This window comes from Hypomesus nipponensis, chromosome 7, assembly GCF_054491055.1.
Source record: "Hypomesus nipponensis isolate SF chromosome 7, ASM5449105v1, whole genome shotgun sequence".
NCBI classification, from domain to species: domain Eukaryota; kingdom Metazoa; phylum Chordata; class Actinopteri; order Osmeriformes; family Osmeridae; genus Hypomesus; species Hypomesus nipponensis.
In genome coordinates, this window is record NC_140367.1 from 4,787,144 (window position 1) to 4,808,374 (window position 21,231).

Below are 21,231 nucleotides of genomic sequence, written 5' to 3' on the forward strand. Positions count from 1 at the left end.
TTCAGGTGCAGTTGGACTCTAAGAGTGGACCGGCTGGAGTGAAATCTGTGTTACTGTGGTTTAATGAGTTTGTGTGTGTGTGTACCCCCACCAGGATCCCTTGAAAGTACTCAGCTCTTGTCATGGGCACTCACATTTTTTAGGGGCCGTTTTGTTGACATAATCAACAAGCACACATGCAAGCTTAGTTACTGATTAGGACTGATGTTATAATGTCTCTGAGATAAGACCTTGACCAAAGTCCCATCAGCAAGAACTCTGTCTCTCCACTAATCATCCAGTCATTCTTCATCTCAGCACAGGAACCTCATCTGCTATTCAGGTAATAATAGTTTTTTCCCTTCTCTTTTCCTAAATCAATATCCTTTCATTGATCTTTGATGCATTGTTTGTCTTGTGACTGCAGTAGTTTGATATTTAGCACCTATTTGATGCTATCTCGAAAGAGAGAGAAATACTATATCCTGTCGGTCAGCAATATAATGTTCTTTGTTTGGGATCACTGGTAAATGTAATTACACAGCAGTGGCAGGTTCAAGTAGGAAAATGTGCAACATGAAGTCTAGCTTGGATTTAGAATTGAAACTTCTCTGTGACTCAGCTGGACTGAACTGTCTGTTCGCTCTCAGCTCCTGCCTGTCTGCCCGCCGTCACGATGAGTGTGGAAACCAAGCAACCACGTGAGGCTTGTTGCTCTCAACTCAAGGTCAGTTTTTACATCCTTTACAGGTGCCTCCAAATAGAGGAATGTAACATAGATGGCAGCCTAAGTCCTTTCTTCATGCCCTACTCAGTGGAAAGTGTCTTGAATTGCATAAATAATATTACCAGAAGTACCTGTCATTGTATTCAAAGCATGATTTAATGTTTTTAGTGGTTGGATGGTGTAGAAGCTATATATACAAGTTATAAGACTGATTTACATGCAATGGTATTTGAGAAGTGAACTCATCGATTAATTCGTGTTAAATGATCTGTCATAGATTATTGATTTAACTAACAATGTGAAGGAAAACCAGATGTTCTCATTTAGATACCAGGTTGGATTTAAATAGGGCTGTTATTCAGCATATATAAAAGTGATTGGCAGGGGTTTGTGGAGGGTGGTACATACCCTCTAAAGGTATTGTGCAAACACAGACGTGGTATAGCCTGTAACCCCACGTCTTTAATCTTTAACTCTTTTTACTACATGCTCACTTACACAAAAACTGCAATCTACCAATAGGAAAACAAACTAGGAAAAAGAGCAAATCAACTTTTATCTAAATCTTAGGGCATAGGGGAAGAGCATTGAGGGAAAGGTTACTGGAAGCACACAAGGGTGCAAGACAAATAGTTACATAGTGTGCTGTGTCATTCTACGTCATTCAATGATAAACACACGCATAACGCCAGTGGGAACATGGCGTTATTCCTCACATTCCCTGTCTGTCACAAGCATTTAGACCAGCACCAAATATGATCCGATCCACAGCCATGTTAACCTCGTTCGCTGTAGTACCAACTGTCATGGTGGTGTGTTTCCCCAGCTCTTCCTGGCCTCCCTCTCCTTTGTGTACTTTGCCAAGGCCTTCGGGGGCAGCTACATGAAGAGCTCCATCACTCAGATCGAGAGGCGCTTCGACATCCCCAGCTCCCTCATCGGAGTCATCGACGGCAGCTTTGAGATGGGTAGGAATGTCCTCTGACTCCAAGTTGAATCACCCCACCCAAACTTAACAATGCAGATTAGCTTACTTTGCAAAAAAACAAAACACTACAGTAGACTATCTCATTGTAACCTTTGTTTGATCTTTATAGTATTTCTGAACTCTTTCTTGTTTGCTTGTGTGTGTGTGTGTGTATTGGGGGGGGGGGTCAGATGGCTGAGCGGTGAGGGAATCGGGTTATTAATCAGAAGGTTGCCGGTTCAATTCCTGGCTGTGAAAAATGAAGTTGTGTCCTTGGGCAAGGCTCGTCACCATACTTGCCTCGGGGGGAATGTCCCTGTACTTACTGTAAGTCGCTCTGGATAAGAGCGTCTGCTAAAGGACTAAATGTGTGTGTGTGTCTTTCTGTTGGGTCAGGCAACCTGCTGGTGATAGCGTTTGTGAGCTACTTTGGAGCCAAGATGCATCGACCCCGGTTGATCGGCGCTGGCTGTCTCATCATGGCGGCTGGGTCCTTCTGCACAGCCCTGCCACATTTCTTCCAGGGACAGTGAGTCAGCAACTGCCACAGTTCACTTCAGTTCAGCTGCAAAAGAAAACACACGGATCCACACAAACACCAAAAAGAAAGAGTTACGCAACAGCAGTGAAACAATGTCTCCTTCACACAACTCGCCTGTGGTCTCCGTTCCCCTCAGGTACAAGTATGAGACGAGCATCAAGCACTTTTCAGAGGTAAACTCTACAGAGACTATCCTGCCCTGCATGTCCAACCACAGCCTGAGCGTATCAGAGGCTGCCCCCTCTGCGGAGAACCAGGCGGCGTGTGAGAAGGAGGCAGGCTCCTACCTGTGGATCTACGTCTTCCTGGGGAACATGCTCAGGGGCATCGGAGAAACCCCCATCATGCCCCTGGGCGTCTCTTACCTGGATGACTTTTCTAGAGAGGAGAACACCGCTTTCTACCTGGGTACGTTGTCACGGCAGAAACACCTTTCATCTTCTACCTGGGGAGGTTACCGTGGCAACAATCTGTCACGTGTTCTACGACTAAAGCCTACTATAGCTTGAACTCTTTAATAACAAAGTCAACCAAGACAGTGTCTCCATTTAACAGTCGATGCAATCAGTTCTTTTTTTCTCTCCCTCTCCTCTCCTCTCCTCTCCCCTTCCTGCTTCAGCGTGTATCCAGACCGTGGGGATCCTGGGTCCCATGTTTGGGTTCATGCTGGGATCCTTCCTGGCTAAGGTCTACGTGGATGTTGGAACAGTGGATCTAGGTAACACACTCCTGATGTCCTGGATGTTTAGTTGGTTGCTTGCCATGTTAGAAAGTCTGACATAGGCTGTTTCCTCTATTCCAAATTACATTTAATTGGCACTTTATTGATTTTTCATTAGTCCTTTTATAGTGTACTTTATTGGTATTGCCGATGTTGCTACATGGGGTGATTGACAGCAACTGTGTTTGTTTGTAATCGTGGCCTGTTTGCGGATGGGTCCCCACAGATCCTCTTAGGAAATTGATGCCAAGGGTCATGTAGCAATACTGGAACTACCTGTTATGCTGTTGTCGTGAGAGTTTGTTATTCATCCACCATTAGGTTCAATAAATTGGTGACATGATGTAATACATTATTATATATAATATCAGCAGTATTTATAATATTTAATTAACAATCTTTTGTTGAAGTACACTAGTGGTTTGCCTTACATCAGTAATTCATCAACAACATCTCCTTTCCTCTCTCTCTCATCTCCCCTCCACCCAGACACAATCTCGATCAACCACAAGGACTCTCGCTGGGTTGGGGCCTGGTGGCTTGGCTTCCTGTTGACTGGAGTGATCATGCTCCTGGCTGGAATTCCCTTCTGGTTCCTTCCCAAGTCCCTCCCTAAGCAAGGCCGGGGCCAGGGCCAGGACCAGGGCCAGGACCCAGGGGCCTCAGAGGGAGAGCAGGAGGGCTTCCTCCCTGAGGACAGCAGTGACCCAGCACAGGACAAACCTGTCACCATGGCCGAGATGGCTCGAGGTGTGTGTCAGCTCCAACCCTCCTCCTGGTGCCCTCCAAACCCTTTTACCTTGTCTGTGTATCGTCAGGGTAGATTAGTAGGAGGCCAACGTGCTGGTGGTTAGTGGAACTGCAATTTTTACAAGTGCAAGAGATTTATCATGGGGACACCATATTTATGTCTCGGGCAGTTTTCTCTCAATCATTCATGGACATTACAGCCTTGTGACCTGGAAGACAGTGTGCAGGACACTTGACCCTGAAACCAACTTTACCCTGTTTAAGCAGTGATTGGCCATTTACTGTTTCTCAACACACCCGTGTGAGTTTAGTAAATCAATAGGTGGGTCTTTACAACTTTGGTTAGGATTAAGATAGAGCATGTATGGTAGCTTAAGCAGTAACTTTGGCTGTACTAGGTAAATATGTATTAACCAAATGCATGTTACTTTTCACAGGTCACAGTAGCAAATAGAAATGCAATATTGTATTATATGTATCAAGCCAGAGTTCCAGAGGTGTTAACCCCTGTTAATGCCACACCTGGGGGGTCTTTCTCTCTCTCTCTCTCTCTCTCTCTCTCTCTCTCTCTCTCTCTCTCTCTCTCTCTCTCTCTCTCTCTCTCTCTCTCTCTCTCTCTCTCTCTCTCTCTCTCTCTCTCTCTCTCTCTCTCTCCCTCTACCTCCCTCCCTCTCTCTCTCTCTCTTTCTCTCTCTCTCTCTCTCTCTCTCTATCTCTCTCTCCTCTCTCTCTCTCTCTCTCTCTCTCTCTCTCTCTCTCTCTCTCTCTCTCTCTCTCTCTCTCTCTCTCTATCTCTCTCTCTCTCTCTCTCTCTCTCTCTCTCTCTCTCTCTCTCTCTCTCTCTCTCTCACTCTATCTCTGTATCTCTCTCTCACACACAGTGTCTCTCACAGTCATCCCACTCTTTTCCCTTCTCTTTCTCTATGTGTTTAATAAACAATGTGGCCTCCATTGTCTCCAGATTTCATTCCGTCCCTGCGGAGGCTGTTCTTCAGTACGGTCTTCCTGCTGATCATCTGCACCTCCCTCGTCCAGGTCAACGGCTTCATCGGCATGATCACCTTCAAACCCAAGTTTATGGAGCAAGTCTACGGCCAGTCTCCCTCCAAGGCTATCTTCATGATAGGTAGAGCAGGCTCATTGTACCCTGGTGTTAGTCAAGGGGCATGGTGAACCCCACGATGAGCTATTATTTCATGGATTCTGTGTGTGTGTGGCCTCCCAGGGGCGATGAACCTGCCCGCGGTGGCGTTGGGGATCATCACAGGAGGTCTGCTGATGAAGTGCTTCAAGCTGAGCATTCTGGGAGCGGCCAGGGTGTCCATCAGCGCCTCCTTCCTGTCCTTCTGCATGCTCCTGCTGCAGTACTTCCTGTATTGTGACAACAGCCAGGTGGCCGGCCTGACCGTCTCCTACCAGGGGTGGGTTCACAGACCTGCCTATGAGGCTGCTATAGGATACGTACTGGCAGCGGTTGTTATCTCATAGTTATCTGTTACAGTTCATAGTTATCTGTTACAGTTCATAGTTATCCATTACAGCCTCGAGCCTAAGGTCAATTCAAAAAACAACACAATTAACCTTATGGCCCTCTCTGTGTGTGTGTGTGTTCTCCTAGGGTGTCAGCAGTGTCCTATGAGCAGGAGAGCCTGTTGTCACAGTGTAACGTGGGCTGCTCCTGCTCTCTGCGGCGCTGGGACCCTGTGTGTGCCTACAACGGCATGACGTACGCGTCACCGTGCCTGGCCGGGTGCCAGACCTCTACAGGAAAGGGCAGAGAGATGGTGGGATGTGCACCAGCAAACATAACACATTCACACACTCCAGAGAGACGGTGGGATGTTCACCAGCAAACATAACACATACACACACTCACTCCAGCCCACATACACAGCTAGACAGATAAATCAACGTGTAGTGAGATGGAGAAAAGAGCACCGTAGTCTGTCGACTTATTCAATCCACTGGTACCTGTTTTATGTGTACATACATCAGCCTGTCTCCATGGAGATATCCCTGGCTGGCTGACCCCAGCAGGGCTGAATCTCTGCTGGTCACATTCCCCTCTCTCAGAGAAACTTTAATCACCTAGATCACACATCAAGCTGTAAATCACGAGTCCCAAAAATCTGCCCCAACATTTTTATTAAATATAATTCTCTTGTTGATCTTTAATGATGGGCTGAACGCCTATCAGTGAATTGGACACACACACACACACACTCACCCACACACTCTCTGATCTCTACGCCCCCCGTCCTCCGTCCCCAGGTGTTTCACAACTGCACGTGCGTGAAGGAGACGAGCGCCCCAGCTGTGAACATGTCGGCCATCTTGGGCCAGTGTCCCAGGAAGAGTGACTGTGACTCCATGTTTAAGTTCTACATGGCTGCATCTGTGGTGGGGGCCTTCGTCTCAGCCTGCGGGGCCACGCCGGGCTACATCGTCCTGCTCAGGTTAGGCCCTCCGCTCCCCGTCATCCACGCAGTGCAGCTCGTCTGGACGTCGATAACTTAGCCTCGACGACAGGCCATTCAACCGGACGAGGGGGTTTGATGCGTGTCTGTCTCTGCGTTTCAGGTCCATACATCCTGACCTGAAGTCCCTGGCTCTGGGCATGCAAACACTGATAGTTAGGACGCTGGGTGAGCACTATAGATGGACGTGGTCATTCTGGAACCGGAGCCGTTTGAAATGCCGTAGATTGTCTTTGACGTCTTTGTGTGTGTTTACAGGTGGCATCCCTCCTCCTATATACTTTGGAGCTTTGATTGACAGGACGTGTCTGAAATGGGGCTCCAAAAGGTGTGGCGGGAAAGGAGCGTGTCGACTGTATGACTCGCATGCATTCAGGTAAAAGGAAATCACCCCAGGAGACTGCTCCGTTGAAAGTCATTCAACATGGCTTCGTCACTAAAGGCTTTACAGATGCCCGTTAGACGACCGACACCCAGGGCATGCAACCTAAACTCTGAGCCCAAACACACTACACACCGCAGCAAGGCAGGGAGACGACTCGTTCTAACCTGTGGTTCTGTCTCCTTCCAGAGTGACGTTCCTGGGCCTCATCTACGGCCTGTACTCACTGTCCTATTTGCTGTGGGGAGTCCTCTACCACCGCCTGTCCAAGAGACAGAAGAAGTTGGCCCTGAGGAGCCAGGCCAAGGCTGCGGCTCTGGAGGGCTGCACCAATGGCCCGTCAGACCCGGTGAAGAAGGAGGACCTGGAGAAAGAGAGCACCATCTAAGATGGAGGACGGGAAGGGTTGTGATCTGGTGCAACCTCCAATAAAGACTGACACACCAACACCCGCATACACGCACACACAGGCGTACATACACAAACACCAACGCTGCGTTCACACCGAACACAAAGCGAGTTGAATTCAAAACCAACACATTTGGTGGTGTTTAAATTTCAAGATTAAGCCTTCAATTACTTTGAAAATTCAAAACATTCTGTCACTGATTTGCTTCCATACATAACACCTCCGTCACACATACACACACACACACACACATTCATACACACACACACACACAGACACGCACACTTGCACAGATGCACACACACACCCCCGACACACACTCTAACAATATCTTGAACGCCTAACAGAACTCTACTGAAGGACTATTGTACATAGTGTAATTATGATCTACACACATACAAGCCGTAGTCTCTGTCAACACAGGACTCTTACTGTCCTGTCTTGGAAGCTCTTGTTACATAATATTCACTTACCTTACAGATTGTTCCTATCTGGCTGTGTTTCTTTACCCTGTAGGCTTGGTGCTGTTTAGAAGTATTGTTTTGGAGTGGAAACTATAGTTGATTGTACGTACTGAGTTATTATTTTTTAGATCTCTGTTTTCAATTTGACTGCTGTGTTAATATAAAGATGTGTACAGCTATAGTTAGGACATGTTTTTGGCGGTTTGTGTTTTGTTGCTACAATTATCTCGATCTACATCATGTCCAACCATCAACATACATACTGCCAGTGTTGACCATACAGCCATACACTCAGTTCATCATTACAATTGCAGTAATATTTTGGTGTTACATTGGTACATTACTGAAGATAATATCCAACTTTGTTCTTTTAGGATACCATGCAAGCACGTTACGAACAGAGACAGTACCTACTCATGACCACTAGACGATGCTGTAGACCACAACTGTCTTTGCTAGATTGTGGACCAATATTTTAACTGGGCATATTAGAACGCACATGAAATACAATTTGAACAATATAAAATCTGTGAAATTGATAACAAGTATACAGGTGAAATTAAATGTTGTTTTAAAAGCATAGAGTATTAATCGCTACAATCCAAACCACGTCCCATAACCAAGTAAACTTGACATTGCATGCAGTTACAAAAGTCCTTCATTTGTGTGTCTAATGTCCAATAAAAGAGAGGGATTGTAAACATCAAGGGAGCTGCTGAGAGCTTTCCTCTCAGTCGCTGTGCAGGAATGTGTTGGGCTCTTAAACCTTAATCCCTAAAACTCCAGTGAGGGAAAAGCTGCAGGTTCACATGCCCGTCTGTCTGCCTGACACCCTGTCTCCCTGCCTGTCAGCCTACCTGCCTGACACCCTGTCTGTCTGCCTGACACCCTGTCTGTCTGCCTGTTGGCCTACCTGCCTGACACCCTGTCTGTCTGCCTGACACCCTGTCTGTCTGCCTGACACCCTGTCTGTCTGCCTGTTGGCCTACCTGCCTGACACCCTGTCTGTCTGCCTGACACCCTGTCTGTCTGCCTGACACCCTGTCTGTCTGCCTGTTGGCCTACCTGCCTGACACCCTGTCTGTCTGCCTGACACCCTGTCTGTCTGCCTGACACCCTGTCTGTCTGCCTGTTGGCCTACCTGCCTGACACCCTGTCTGTCTACCTGACTGTTTGTCTGTCTGCCTGACATCCTGTCTGTCTGCCTGACATCCTGTCTGTCTGTTTGTCTGTCTGCCTGACAGCCTGTCTGTCTGCTTATCTGTATGCCAGACAGCCTGTCTCCCTCTCTGTCTTCCCAACTGCATGCCTGCCTGCTGGCCTGAACCACATGCTGGTTAATGCATTAATAACAAATTCCTTGACTCAGACCCAGATCTCCTAGTGTGAACCGTCACACTGTAGAGCTGCCGCTGGTCCGGTTCTGGACGCCCAGTAGGTCACAGGGACTAATTGGGCTTTGTTGATTTAGTTGGGTAACCAGTAATGACATGTCAGACACCCTGTGTGTCTACTGTATAGGTATGCTTACAAAACGATATGGGCTACTACAGTTGGGTATTAAAGCAGTTAAGCAGTTAAGTTAAAGCAGTTTTCTTTTTAAATGGGGGGAATTGGATAGTTGGAAGAATCCAAGAAGAATCTCTTTTTCTCCTCCTCTCTCCATCTCTTCCCTCCCCTTTACCTTTCTCACTCTCTCTACTCCCCCCCCCCACCTGCGCTCTTTTGTGCTGTCTGGTATCCCTCTTTCCCCCTCCTTCTCTCCTCCTCCCTCCCTCTCTGTTCACTTGTTGCTGTCCCCTTCTGGGTTGGCATGTGTACGGAATAGAAATGTGCCAGGGCTTTTGTTGGGCCTGCTCTCAGTAGCGCTGCAGCCCACCGCTCCAGGACTGGGCCTTTCGGAGGCCTGGGCGCAGAAGGACAGGATGAACAGACAGACACACAGACGCAGCCACACAGGAACAGGAGACTCCAGCTGAGATACGACACATTGCACTTCAGCAGACACCAGGAGGAGAGGAGAGCTGGAACTCAGGCTGGGTGCACAAGGGATCTTATCTAAGCCACAGTTAACCAGGTAAGCCATAGGGAATTCATTCAGACACTTACAACAAGATGATCACATGTATAACTAACATTCTGACAGTTGAGTAATTAGTCAAGTTTATGTCTGTGTGTATGTGTGTGTGTGTGTGTGTTCGTGTGTATGTGTGTGTGAGAGAGAGAGAGAGAGAGAGAGAGAGAGAGAGAGAGAGAGAGAGAGAGAGAGAGAGAGAGAGAGAGAGAGAGAGAATATGTGTGTGTGTGTGTAAGGCCTTGTGGAGGTGCATCTACAGTTGACTCTGTTGTTGTGAGAGTTGTTTTATAATGAATGAGATTCTTGGGGCCTGCGCTTTGGGTGGGAGACTTAACCAGGCTAAATCTGAAGGGGATTATCAAAGTAAGACCTGAAAACAGTCAAACTGCCCCAGCCTTTGTTCAGCACTGCTACAGGCAACACTGTGAGAGTGAGGTCCATAACAGCACATCTCTATTTCTACCCAGTAAGCGAACACAGTTTGATTTGAGCTTTTCATGGTGCATCATGGATCCAAAGGTGACCTGACAGCTGCAGACATCGCAAAGAAACAAACTTGGATTCTTAAGAGCCAAAGTAAGTAACCTTCTTCATGACCCTAAAAGAGTCTTACTTTCTTTCAGTCTACAGTCTACTAATATTGGAGAGACAGTGTGTCTTTTTGTTAGAGGGAATGATTGTGTTGTCAGACAGACATGTGGGTAAATGATAAAACTTGCATGTCACTGTGATTGTTTGTAAAGCCTTCCTGCAGGGGAAAGTTGACCATGAATTAAGACAAAGAGCTCCTTTGACTCATTAACATTGTAACCCAACCCAGACAGGAGCCAAGTGTCCTTGGAGACAAAACCCGCTACAAAACTAAAAGTATATTTTATGCAGTCTCTCCACATGAGACGTTCAGTTCAGCTCTAAACCCTCCATAGAGCTACAATAGGGTTTCCTCAGTTTCCATCAGAGTATTCTAGTTCTCCAGAGATCTCCTACCCTGTGTCTCTTCCTGCCCTCCCTCCTGCAGTGTCTCTCAGACCCTAAGCAGCAGGCATCTGTGGGCCAAAAAGACCGACCACATATTATTTACTCACTGAGAAGAGTTTAAAGTGGCTTGTATTTCTGAGTTACAGTCCAGCATTGTAGAAGAGGTTGTCAGGAACAAAAAGCATCTTCAGCCTTTCAGATTGGTCGATTATAGATTGAGAATTTGGCTCCCAATATGGAATGGAATGTCAAAAACATTCACAACTCGTTACAACATCATGTCCCAATAACCCAACCCAGCTGGGAGGGCGAATAAGGCTAACAGATGTTGCTCTGTGCACATGTGGTTCCTGAGGCAGAAAGAGGCAGCTTCAGTGATGGGGGATCCAGCAGAGGACAGAGAGAGGCTGACCAGCCAGCAGGCCCTGTGTGTCCCTGACCAGAAGACCTCCAAACCAGCCTGCTGCTCCACACTCAAGGTCACTAAAGGGACAGTGCAAAACAAAAACAGAAAAAGAGTAAATAAACGTTGGAGATCTGGGGGGTATTCCAGAAAACAGGTTATGCAACATAACTGGGTAAGTTAACCCACCAGCTGATTCACAATGTTGCTACAACTCTGGGTGTCAGCTGGAGAGTTAATTTACCCAGGTATGTCACATAACCTGATTTCTGGAATACCCCCCCAAAGACATACTGTTGCATATCATGTGATTGTTGAGATCCTTTCAATATTTATTTTTCTCTATGTTTAGGAGGTACGGGTGACTTGGAAAACAAATGTGTGTGACCTTAAATCGCTTTTATAGGAATGTCATCCCACATCAAAAATGAGTTTGAAGGTTTTCATTACATTCACATTCATTCAGTCATTTCGCAGACGCTCTTATCCAGAGCGACTTACAGTAAGTACAGGGACATTCCCCCCGAGGCAAGTAGGGTGAAGTGCCTTGCCCAAGGACACAACGTCATTTGGCACAGCCAGGAATCGAACAAACTAACCTTTTGATTACTAGCGCGATTACCTCAACGCTCAGCCATCTGACTTTTCTCAAGTGAATATGTTGAGCTGTAACCACGGTGATCGGTGATGAGTGTGTCTAACACGCAGGTCTTCTTTCCTCCACAGATGTTCATTGTAGCTTTATCCTTCGCCTACTTCTCCAAGGCCTTGGCGGGGACTTACATGAAGAGCTCCATCACTCAGATCGAGAGGCGCTTCGATCTCTCCAGCTCCCTCATCGGGCTCATCGACGGCAGCTTTGAGATGGGTACCTGCCCGCAAACATCTACAACCAACTTTCAGTTTTTTTTCCCACTCACCTTCACTTCTAGTCGTTTGTTGAGCCTTGAACTACATTCTCTCGTCAGGTTAAGGACATGTCTCTGATACACCCTGAAGTGCCAGAGAGGTTTTAGGATGCTAACCTGGCCCTCAGTGGTTTAGATGGTGTTGAATCCTGTTTGTCTTGGCTGTTTGCAGGAAACTTGCTGTTCCTGGCTCTGGTCAGCCATTTTGGAGCTAAGTTGCATCGACCCCGACTCATCGGCATAGGCTGCTTCCTCATGGCCGTGGGCTCCTTCCTCACCGGCCTGCCACACTTCTTCATGGGACGGTGGGATTCCACTAGTAGATTATGAGTTTGTGTCAAAGCTGCAAGAAAAAATGAAAATAAATACCTGAAATGTGTCTCTCCTGTAGATATAATTTTGACACGGTCATCCAGGGTTCTCAGAATGAGAACATCAGTATAGCCCCCTGTGCTCACCCCATGAGACAGGCCTCTGTTGTCCCAGAGATACTGATGGAGCCGTCCTCTGACAGCAACACAGGTAGGGTCATGTTTTCCACTCCAGCGTCCCCTGTCTCTGGGTATTGTGTCCAGTATCTGTAACTGTAAGGTATGTGTGTGTGTGTGGACAGCCTGTGTGAAAGACTCCAGCTCTCACATGTGGATCTATGTGTTCCTGGGGAATGCCCTGAGAGGCATAGGAGAGACCCCCGTCACGCCCCTTGGAATCTCCTACGTTGACGACTTCGCCAAAGCCGAGAACTCCCCTTTTTACATCGGTGAGTTGTGTTACTGCAAACAGAGCCATCGCTCTCTCAGTCAATTCAGTGTGTAGATGTGAATCAGGACGTAGTGGTCATTCAGTGTAGTTCCATTGGACTGAGGTTTCTGTAATGTGATTGGCAGCTTGTCTGCAGACTATCACTCTGTTGGGACCCATGTTTGGATTTCTACTTGGCTCCTACTGTGCTAGGCTCTATGTCGACATTGGACATGTTGATATTGGTAAGTGGCACACATCAAACTCACTTACTGTCTGTCTATTATGTACTAGCAGTAAGTGTCAGTAAGCGTGTTGTTGTTTGTTTGCACTTTTATTATGAAAGGCAAAAGAGTTTGTTTTTCCTGGTGTGTGTGTTTCTTCCAGAGAGCGTGACCATCACCCCTAAAGACGCCCGCTGGGTGGGGGCCTGGTGGCTGGGTTTCTTTGTCTCCTCCATAATCTTACTACTAGCCAGCATCCCCTTCTGGTTCCTACCCCGCTCGCTGCCCAAGCAGGGCGAGGAGAACAAGCTTCCCTCAGATGCTCCGGAAGGGGTGGAGAATGGCACCAACCACAACAATATGAAGATGACCGACATTGCCAAAGGTTAGCTGAAAGGAGAGTTGTATACAAGGAGGTGAGGTGTGAGCAGATGCTGTTAAAGCTCATTGAAAAAGACACAAAGCATCAAGAAGCGACAGTCATTTTAGTTTTGTTGTTTTTCCACAGGCTTCCTGCCCTCCCTGAAGAGGCTGCTGGGAACTCCAGCCTACTTCCTGTTGCTGTGCGGCAGCATCCTGAAGTTCAACTCCTTCATCGGCCTGCTCACCTTCAAGGCCAAGTACATGGAGCAGCAGTTCGGACAGTCGGCATCCAGAGCCAATTTCCTCATAGGTCAGACACAGCCCCTCACTGCTTATTACTGCACAAAAAGACCATACTCACTATTCCAGCATAGATGAAGTCTTTCCAGGAAAGGAGGAAAGGGAAAAAGGAAGCAAGAATTGAGGGAAAGGAGGGAGACACAACTGTGTTCAAAAATAGACAGAATCTTAAAGCACACTTAAAACAGCCCTCACCCCTCAACTGTCAGATTTAAACAGTCTGACCTCACCCCCTCCTACCCCCTGCAGGTGTGCTCAACCTGCCAGTGGTTGCCATAGGGATCTTCCTGGGTGGTCTGCTGATGAAGAGGTATAAACTGAGCGTCGTCTCTGGCGCCCAGCTGTCCTTCGTCACTTCCTTCCTTGCCTACCTCCTCCTACTCCTCCAGTTTGGCACCAAGTGTGACAACGTGCCCATGGCTGGCTTGACCGTGTCCTACAATGGGTAAACAAGAACACTGGATCCCCCCAGGTCCTCATTACACCAGATCTCACCAGATCCTACCATTTAGCATCCCACCTGGTAACACCAGATCACAACAAGCCAAAGTTCCCTGGTTGATCTCAACCAAAGCCACTTTTAAAATATCTTTCTCAATATAATTCATGTAGTATTTCGATGCCACAGGGTGTCGGTCGACCATCTCTGGTAGATCCTGAAGCTCTGTGTGTCAGGTGAGTGTGGTGTGGTAGTGACCTGTGGCCTGCCCCCCAGGACCCCAGGGCTGTCCTACAACGACAGCGAGCTGTTCTCTGAGTGTAACCAGGGCTGCTCCTGCTCGGTCAAGGAGTGGGACCCTGTCTGTGCCCAGAACGGCCTCACGTACATGTCCCCATGTCTGGCTGGATGCGTCGCATCGTCCGGCTACGGCAAGAACACGGTAACCACACGGATGTAGGACAACACGGCATGTGCTGATGTGGTTTAGAATTGTAGAGATGTCAAAATTCTAGAATGGTTCCTGAGTCCTGAGTACAAAAACATTTCTATTGATATTACTTAAAAGAGTAAAACCTACCATATCAATACTTGCAGGCTAAAATAAGTAGTATTTTGTTTATTTTTTCTGTCATTTTTGATTCTCAATGTCTATTTTCCCACTAGATGTTCCACAACTGCAGCTGTGTGTCCTCCTGGCCTCCAGGGGGCAGTGCTTCTGTGTCTCTCGGCCAGTGTCCTCGCGGCAGAGACTGCAGCCGCAGCTTCACCTCCTACATGGCCGTGTCAGTCCTCAGCTCTTTCATCAACTCTCTGGGAGCCACTCCAGGATACATGGTCATCATCCGGTCAGTGCCGTCATCCATCACACCCAACATCAAGTCCTTCTCTCATTCCACACATTTGAAAGGCTTGGTTTTGCATTAGCAGGTGTCCTTTCTCTTTTACTTGACTTTCCAGCTGGCTGGGGGGCCACGTTCCAAACCCTTAGCAATCTTTCCTCCCTTCCTTCCTTCATTGGGGTGGTCACATTCCAGCACACCTTACATGTGCTTCCTTCCTTTGTTCTTTCAAAGTCAAACCACAGCCAGTCAGTCAGTGGACACGTTCCAAACTTTCTCAACAACATCCTCCCTCGCTTCAACTATTCACCGGCCTATCAGTGTCCCTGTTCTGATATGAATGACTCTGATTTAGATGCATTAAGCCGGAGCTGAAATCCCTGGCCCTGGGCATCCAGACGCTGGTGGTCAGAACACTAGGTAAACCTCCTCTTTTTCTCTGCTGACGTTTCAAGATGAAATACACATTCTGAGGTGTTGCTGTCGAGTGTCCAGTCTCAGGGTGTGGTGTCCAGGTGCTTACTGACCTGTACTGCCCCTGGGGACCTGTAGGTGGCATCCCAGCACCTGTATACTTCGGGGCGCTGATCGACTCGACGTGTCTGAAGTGGGGCGTGAAGAAGTGCGGTGGCCGGGGAGCCTGCCGGATGTACGACTCTGACATGTACAGGTAAGCATGCCTGAGATGGACGACGTGTGACATACCTGTAGGGGTGCATTGAGCTCTCTCCGGTGCCTTCTCTGAAAATGTGACACTGTTGGTAATACAGATTGAAGGTACACTTTGAGTGCATGGGTGATGGGAGTGGCCCGGAAGTGTGCATTAGTGTTTGTTTGATTGTGTGAGTGTGTTTCTCTGTGTGTGTGTGTGTGTTCTGGACAGTGTTGTGATTTGCCCTGTGTTTCTGCATGCAGAGTGATATTCCTGGGACTGATCACTTGTCTCAGTGGCTCCTCCTACATCTTCATCATTGCCGTCATCATCCTCCTCCGAAGGCAGTTCCGAAAGGAAGGGGTCAAGCTGTTGGAACAGCCTGCCCCCCCAAACACAGGCATGGAACTCCAGACTCCCACCAAACTCCCCGAGGAGCGAGGACACACCCCCACGGAGGGGAGGGGGGAGTTGGAAGGGGACGGGCTGCACACAAACCCCCAGACTGAAGCACAAACACCCCTCCCCTCTTACACAGGCACGGAGGCAGAGCCATCCCCCAGTCAGACAGGGACAGCCGCCGATCTTCCTCCGCCCGACACAGGAGAGAAGGAGGTGGTGGTGGTGGTGGAGGGGACCCAGCCGGAGGAGAACCAGGAGACCCAGATGCACTGCTCTCTAGGGGGAGGAGGAGGGCAGAGAGGGTCCCATGAGCAGGCCAACGGCTCAGTGGAAGGAGAGGGGCAGACTTGTCCCAGAGAGACGACCATCCCGACCCAGGAGGACCAGCTGTCAGCCAGGGACAGAGAGAGGACAAACCAGGCCGCTACTGGCGGTTCTGTTAGTCTGCAGATCCTGCCATCCTAAATAGACAAACAGCACTGGAACACACATATTAAAGAGTCTGTCTAGTACGTACTCAACATACGTACTAAAGAGTGGTAGTGCAATGCTAACACACACATACACACACATACACTCTCACTGCAGCCTGCTCTGTCCAAGAAGCACACCTTTGGGATCATGCAGGCAAAGACACCTCCTTCCTTTTGTTAATGAAGTTTGTTCTACATTGTAATAAAAAAGTACATCTTCACTAAAGCTACCGTTATTGCCAAATCCCACGTGACCATTATAAATGAGTTGTTTGGAGTGGGATGCATCCTCTCAGAAACATTATTTTTGGGTCCAGTTATGTTGACCAAAAAACTGTGAGCAAAACTATCCAATTATACTATCTGTGAGTCATGCATTTAATTCAGTCCCAAGTGTATGGCACGCGTAGTAGCAATGGTGGGTTCATGCATTGTGCTGTGACCCAATCAATGACACTGTGTGTGTGTGTGTGTGTGTTTGTCTGAGCAGTGTGACTGACACACACTTTTGCTATGTGTTCAGTTCACTCAGACATTCTAATGGGAACTGGCCTATCAGTGCTGCTCAGATAGAGAAAGAGAGAGAGAGAGAGAGAAAGAGAGAGAGAGAGAGATACATTTCATTAACAGAGGGCTCGTGATATCATCAACCTCCTTGACAGTGATCTCTGATCTCTGACCTGCAGAAGAGAGCAGAGTGTGGTTCATAATCATGTGTTATAATCATTTCCTCACCTGCATCGCCATGGGAACAAATGGATACAGTATTGTAGCCAATAAGAGGTTATCTGAGTTTTATTGCATTGCACCTGGAACGCAATAAACCTGACTCTCCACTTGGTGACAGTAAAGGAGTTAAAATGGTGCTAACAGTACTTCGGGGCAGAAGGATGCTCAAAAGTGATGAAGGGTATCAAAGATAAGAAATGACATTGTATAATGTCTTACATCTGAGAAATGATAGGTTACTAATTTTGTATGAGAACAAGTGCACAACAGTTGTCATTGACACCAGAGAAGTTCTAGAAGACATGAACTGCCCTGTCCTCCACATTCAGCTCATGTTCTATTCTCACACCAGACGTGTCTCTCTGCCTCCTCCTCAACCCACCCAGATACTTCAACCTCACCTCCTCTGTTCCTCCTCTCTTCTCACAAGATTGCTTGAACAAGTCTCAACCTCACAGTGACACTCAGAAATGTGTGTATGCATATACGCACTCGTGTCGTTGCAGGTGTGTGTGTGTGCGCGCAAGCGTTTGTGTGTGTTGCAGTGTCCGTCAGAAAGCACACAGGACGGACAGACGGACAGACACCATGGTCTTGAGCTTCCATTAAGCCAGTCCCATGATCCCACTAGCTCTCCTCACCATCATGTCCCCAGGGTCAGGGCTGCGGGCAGAGCCCTGCACTTATCAGGAGCTTGCTATGACGGTGGGCCCCCCGGAAGCCTGCCAGTGATGGGGGAGAGCGGGTCTGGGGAGAGAGGGGGTCTGGGCGGTGAGGGGTCTGGGGGGTGAGGGGATCTGGGGGGTGAGGGGGTCTGGGGGGTCTGGGGAGTGAGGGGGTCTGGGGAGAGAGGGGGTCTCGGGTTTGGGGGGTGAGGGGGTATGGGGGGTGAGGGCGTATGGGGGTGAGGGGGTATGGGGGGAGAGGGGGTCTGGGGAGAGAGGGGGTCTCGGGTCTGGGGGGTGAGGGGGTCTGGGGGGTGAGGGGGTCTGGGGAGAGAGGGGGTATGGGGGGAGAGGGGGTCTGGGGAGAGAGGGGGTATGGGGGGAGAGGGGGTCTGGGGAGAGAGGGGGTCTCGGGTCTGGGGGGTGAGGGGGTTTGGGGAGAGAGGGGGTCTGGGGAGAGAGGGGGTCTCGGGTCTGGGGGGTGAGGGGGTCTGGGGGGTGAGGGGATCTGGGGGGTGAGGGGGTCTGGGGAGAGAGGGGGTCTGGGGAGAGAGGGGGTCTTGGGTCTGGGGGGTGAGGGGGTCTGGGGGGTGAGGGGGTCTGGGGAGAGAGGGGGTCTGGGGAGAGAGGGGGTCTTGGGTCTGGGGGGTGAGGGGGTCTGGGGGGTGAGGGGGTCTGGGGGGTGAGGGGGTCTGGGGGGTCTTGGGTCTGGGGGGTGAGGGGGTCTGGGGGGTGAGGGGGTCTGGGGGGTGAGGGGGTCTGGGGAGAGAGGGGGTCTCGGGTATGGGGGTGAGGGGGTCTGGGGAGAGAGGGGGTCTGGGGAGAGAGGGGGTCTCGGGTCTGGGGGGTGAGGGGGTCTGGGGGGTGAGGGGGTCTGGGGGGTGGGTCCCTGTCAGAGCCCACACACTTTGTGATGGGACACACCATGACAAGTTGACAACTTTCCTCAAGATCTGTGGTTGCGATCAGGACGTTTCCTGAACTAGTCATATCTGCAATATATGTAATTGTTCATGTCCTTTGTGGAGGAAGGAGAACATGGCTCAGTGATTTAAACCCGAGTTCACTTTCTGAATATTCAGCTGACAGACTGAAGTGCACGTATGGTTTCTAACACCCTCCCTGTCTGTGTGCATATCATTACCTCCGGACGTGCTAGGAGGTCGCTACAGACAGAACTCTTGGAAATAAGAAGTGAGTGCTTAGAGTTTGTCACCCCAGACACTTAATATAATGTCTTGGTGTAAAATGAATGTCTCTGGTTTCCTTGTTTCGCTGTCTTCTCCCCAGAGTGAGTTTAGAGAAAACCAACGCATTGCGCTGGTGATGATGATGACGATGATGACGAAGGTGATGATGAGGAGGATGACGTATGTGTGTGCATGTGTGTGTGTGTGTGTGTGCAGGGAATGTGACCCTAGTTGTTTCTTCAAGTGAACCCCCATCCCTGTTAATGGAAAGACCAGGCTATATTTGGAGAGGCTGATGTCACAAGTGGTTTTCGGGGAAGCCTATAACAGTGTGCGACTGTGTATGTGTGTGTATGTGACAGCCTGACTAAAGACAGCCACTGCACTAGGATCTCTCTGGAAACAAAGGCTACTGGGCTCAAATACTGAGGGTGAGTCTCTGAACCATGTTCTTTTTGGGCATTATCTCTCTCTTTGATTGTCTCACTGGATGGAGGTTGATGGTAATGAGGTTCAGAGATGTGTGCTGGCAAAGGAGTTTTAAGGAAGTCTCTACTTTGCTCTTGGTGATGCACTTTGGTTTTTATATTTGACATTAGGCCTACAGGAGTAAAAAAAAAACATCTGAGTTTTTTTTTAATTACATGTTGGAAGAGGAGATACCTTTATATTTCTGCCTTTCTGCAATGATTTCTGTGTGCTTTTGTGTTGGGGAATGCTTTAAGATGGTACGCAGCCGTCTCTGTAACTATGCTTAATCAGTGTGAGAGTTTATAAAATGTAATGTTTCGTTCTTTAAGGAAACCCTCGTGCAATATGTATCACCTGAGAATTCCCGTGCTTCTAATCATCCCGCTTGTCCTGCTGCCGTGCGTGATCACCGCCCCTAGCAACAGGTAAGTGCGCGCGACGCTCTGATATCATGTTTGCGAGTCATTTTCCGTGCGATTTTCTGAAGGTATCGCTGTTCCAAAACAACGTGTGCCGTTTCGTCTAAGGTTAAGTGGGGGGACGAAGTAGGAAATTATGTGACAGATTATGTGTCCCAATTTAGTGGCCGATTATCAGATTTGCGTAATTGAAATTACTGTCATTTTGAACAAATCAAAATCCACGACCTGGGCCAATATAAAGTCGCCTTGTGAGACGGATATCGTTGTCTAGGAGCGTCTGTGCGCTGTCCAGTCTAGGTGGAGGAGGTTGCACACGAGAGAGTAAAATTGAACACTTGTGGAGAGGCCACTCGAGGATTGAGCTGATGATTTGAAGTGTGTATCAGTGAGTGGTTTGAGCTGTTCTGACACTTGCCTGCCTCCTTTCGGATTCAGGTACTTCAGCCCCATATCAAGCGGGCAGGAAAGCGCACCCCCGGAGAGAGAAGACTGGCTACTGCCAGAATTGGTCTCCAACCCTTTCCTCAGTCTCGTGGGCGCACGTCCCCAGAGAGGGCTCACAGCTGTCAACAGGTATTGTCGCTCTTGTGTTTTGCCTTAGTTGTTGTTGAAGTTGGTGGTAGTAGTATTTTAATGGTGTTTTAGGTATTGCCTCAATACAATTTGTGGAATAATAATAAGAGCTTGTTCACTTCTCATTTAACCTAAATTAGTTGCTGATTTGGTGACTGGTGAATTGATTGATTCATTAACTCTTTGATCTCATTTCTCCCATCAGCCACCACTTAGAGAAGCGGAAATGCAACACCGCCACCTGTGTGACCCAGCGACTGGCAGACTTCCTGGTTCGCTCTAGCAACACCATTGGTACCGTTTACGCCCCCACTAATGTGGGCTCCAGCACCTACGGAAAAAGAGAACTGCTGCAGCCACCCAGCTACTTTCGTCTTTAGGATTGGAGACAACTGTAGTTACTGTAGAAAAGCGGCCGCTAGGTTCACTTCATGTAAAGACAACATGTATACTATTGAAAAATAATTCACTTCTGGGATACTTGTTTTTTTTTTTTACAATAAAACAACAGTGCCTTTGATGAAAAAATATTACAATTAAATAAAAATGTTGGTAGGTTATTGGTACACAGATCAGAGACTGGGGGAGATGTTTAAGGTAATGTTTAATGTGCAACACAACCCAAATATGGCATGTGAATCAAATGTACTGTAAAAAAAAAAAAAAAAAAAAAAGTAAACTGATGTAAAGGCATATGAAATTCAAATTTTGTCTTTCTGTTTGTCTGCTTGTTCATTCAGTTTTTATAATAAAGATTGAAAATATTTTGAAAGTCAGTTTTGCTGCACCTCATTAAAACGACCACATGTAGGGCTGGCAGAACAGGCATCTCGATGGCTGGTTCCAAAAACAGAGATTTTAGCTGGTTGTGGGAGCCTAAAACTTCAGCCCCTACACTGGTAATAACTTAGCTTGTTGGGAAAGGACCAGCATGTAAAATACAGATAGTATCTTATTTTCTC

General features: G+C 48.2%; 3 protein-coding genes across 4 annotated transcripts; all 3 read left to right on the forward strand.

Moving 5' to 3' along the window:
• The first annotated feature begins 249 nt into the window (after nucleotides 1–249).
• On the forward strand, nucleotides 250–7,605 carry slco1d1 (solute carrier organic anion transporter family, member 1D1). Its single transcript, XM_084701252.1, has 14 exons — nucleotides 250–322; nucleotides 630–706; nucleotides 1,533–1,674; nucleotides 2,070–2,202; nucleotides 2,351–2,622; nucleotides 2,834–2,932; nucleotides 3,425–3,685; nucleotides 4,647–4,811; nucleotides 4,911–5,106; nucleotides 5,304–5,469; nucleotides 5,957–6,141; nucleotides 6,266–6,330; nucleotides 6,421–6,538; nucleotides 6,734–7,605. The coding sequence occupies exons 2-14, from the start codon at nucleotides 656–658 to the stop codon at nucleotides 6,930–6,932; spliced, it is 2,052 nt and encodes a 683-aa protein (XP_084557378.1). The 5' UTR covers nucleotides 250–322; nucleotides 630–655; the 3' UTR covers nucleotides 6,933–7,605.
• Nucleotides 7,606–9,199: 1,594 nt separating this feature from the next.
• slco1e1 (solute carrier organic anion transporter family, member 1E1) lies at nucleotides 9,200–16,457 on the forward strand. Of its 2 annotated transcripts, none has more exons than XM_084701250.1 (16): nucleotides 9,200–9,494; nucleotides 9,962–10,070; nucleotides 10,828–10,951; nucleotides 11,602–11,743; nucleotides 11,956–12,088; nucleotides 12,175–12,305; nucleotides 12,397–12,543; nucleotides 12,671–12,769; nucleotides 12,912–13,133; nucleotides 13,257–13,421; nucleotides 13,661–13,856; nucleotides 14,127–14,292; nucleotides 14,517–14,698; nucleotides 15,048–15,112; nucleotides 15,245–15,362; nucleotides 15,608–16,457. In XM_084701250.1, exons 3-16 carry the CDS (start codon nucleotides 10,850–10,852, stop codon nucleotides 16,209–16,211), a joined length of 2,472 nt encoding a protein of 823 aa, XP_084557376.1. In that variant the 5' UTR covers nucleotides 9,200–9,494; nucleotides 9,962–10,070; nucleotides 10,828–10,849; the 3' UTR covers nucleotides 16,212–16,457. The 2 variants fall into 2 exon arrangements, with proteins under 2 accessions (XP_084557376.1, XP_084557377.1); XM_084701251.1 differs by having other exon boundaries at nucleotides 10,832–10,951.
• A 2,673-nt stretch (nucleotides 16,458–19,130) lies between these two features.
• iapp (islet amyloid polypeptide) lies at nucleotides 19,131–20,953 on the forward strand. The gene is made up of 4 exons (XM_084701730.1): nucleotides 19,131–19,234; nucleotides 19,604–19,699; nucleotides 20,132–20,269; nucleotides 20,475–20,953. The coding sequence occupies exons 2-4, from the start codon at nucleotides 19,620–19,622 to the stop codon at nucleotides 20,647–20,649; spliced, it is 393 nt and encodes a 130-aa protein (XP_084557856.1). The 5' UTR covers nucleotides 19,131–19,234; nucleotides 19,604–19,619; the 3' UTR covers nucleotides 20,650–20,953.
• The last annotated feature ends 278 nt before the right edge of the window (nucleotides 20,954–21,231 follow it).

Excerpts from the sequence above, each read along its gene's own strand:
- slco1d1 (XM_084701252.1), top strand. The coding sequence starts at position 656 with ATGAGTGTGGAAACCAAGCAACCACGTGAGGCTTGTTGCTCTCAACTC. Across the intron at positions 6,142-6,265 it reads GGCTACATCGTCCTGCTCAG|GTCCATACATCCTGACCTGA; the intron begins GTTAGGCCCTCC and ends TCTGCGTTTCAG. Across the intron at positions 6,331-6,420 it reads ACTGATAGTTAGGACGCTGG|GTGGCATCCCTCCTCCTATA; the intron begins GTGAGCACTATA and ends GTGTGTTTACAG.
- slco1e1 (XM_084701250.1), top strand. The coding sequence starts at position 10,850 with ATGGGGGATCCAGCAGAGGACAGAGAGAGGCTGACCAGCCAGCAGGCC. Across the intron at positions 13,422-13,660 it reads CAGAGCCAATTTCCTCATAG|GTGTGCTCAACCTGCCAGTG; the intron begins GTCAGACACAGC and ends TACCCCCTGCAG. Across the intron at positions 15,113-15,244 it reads GCTGGTGGTCAGAACACTAG|GTGGCATCCCAGCACCTGTA; the intron begins GTAAACCTCCTC and ends GGGGACCTGTAG.
- iapp (XM_084701730.1), top strand. The coding sequence starts at position 19,620 with ATGTATCACCTGAGAATTCCCGTGCTTCTAATCATCCCGCTTGTCCTG. Across the intron at positions 19,700-20,131 it reads ATCACCGCCCCTAGCAACAG|GTACTTCAGCCCCATATCAA; the intron begins GTAAGTGCGCGC and ends TTTCGGATTCAG. Across the intron at positions 20,270-20,474 it reads GGGCTCACAGCTGTCAACAG|CCACCACTTAGAGAAGCGGA; the intron begins GTATTGTCGCTC and ends TTCTCCCATCAG.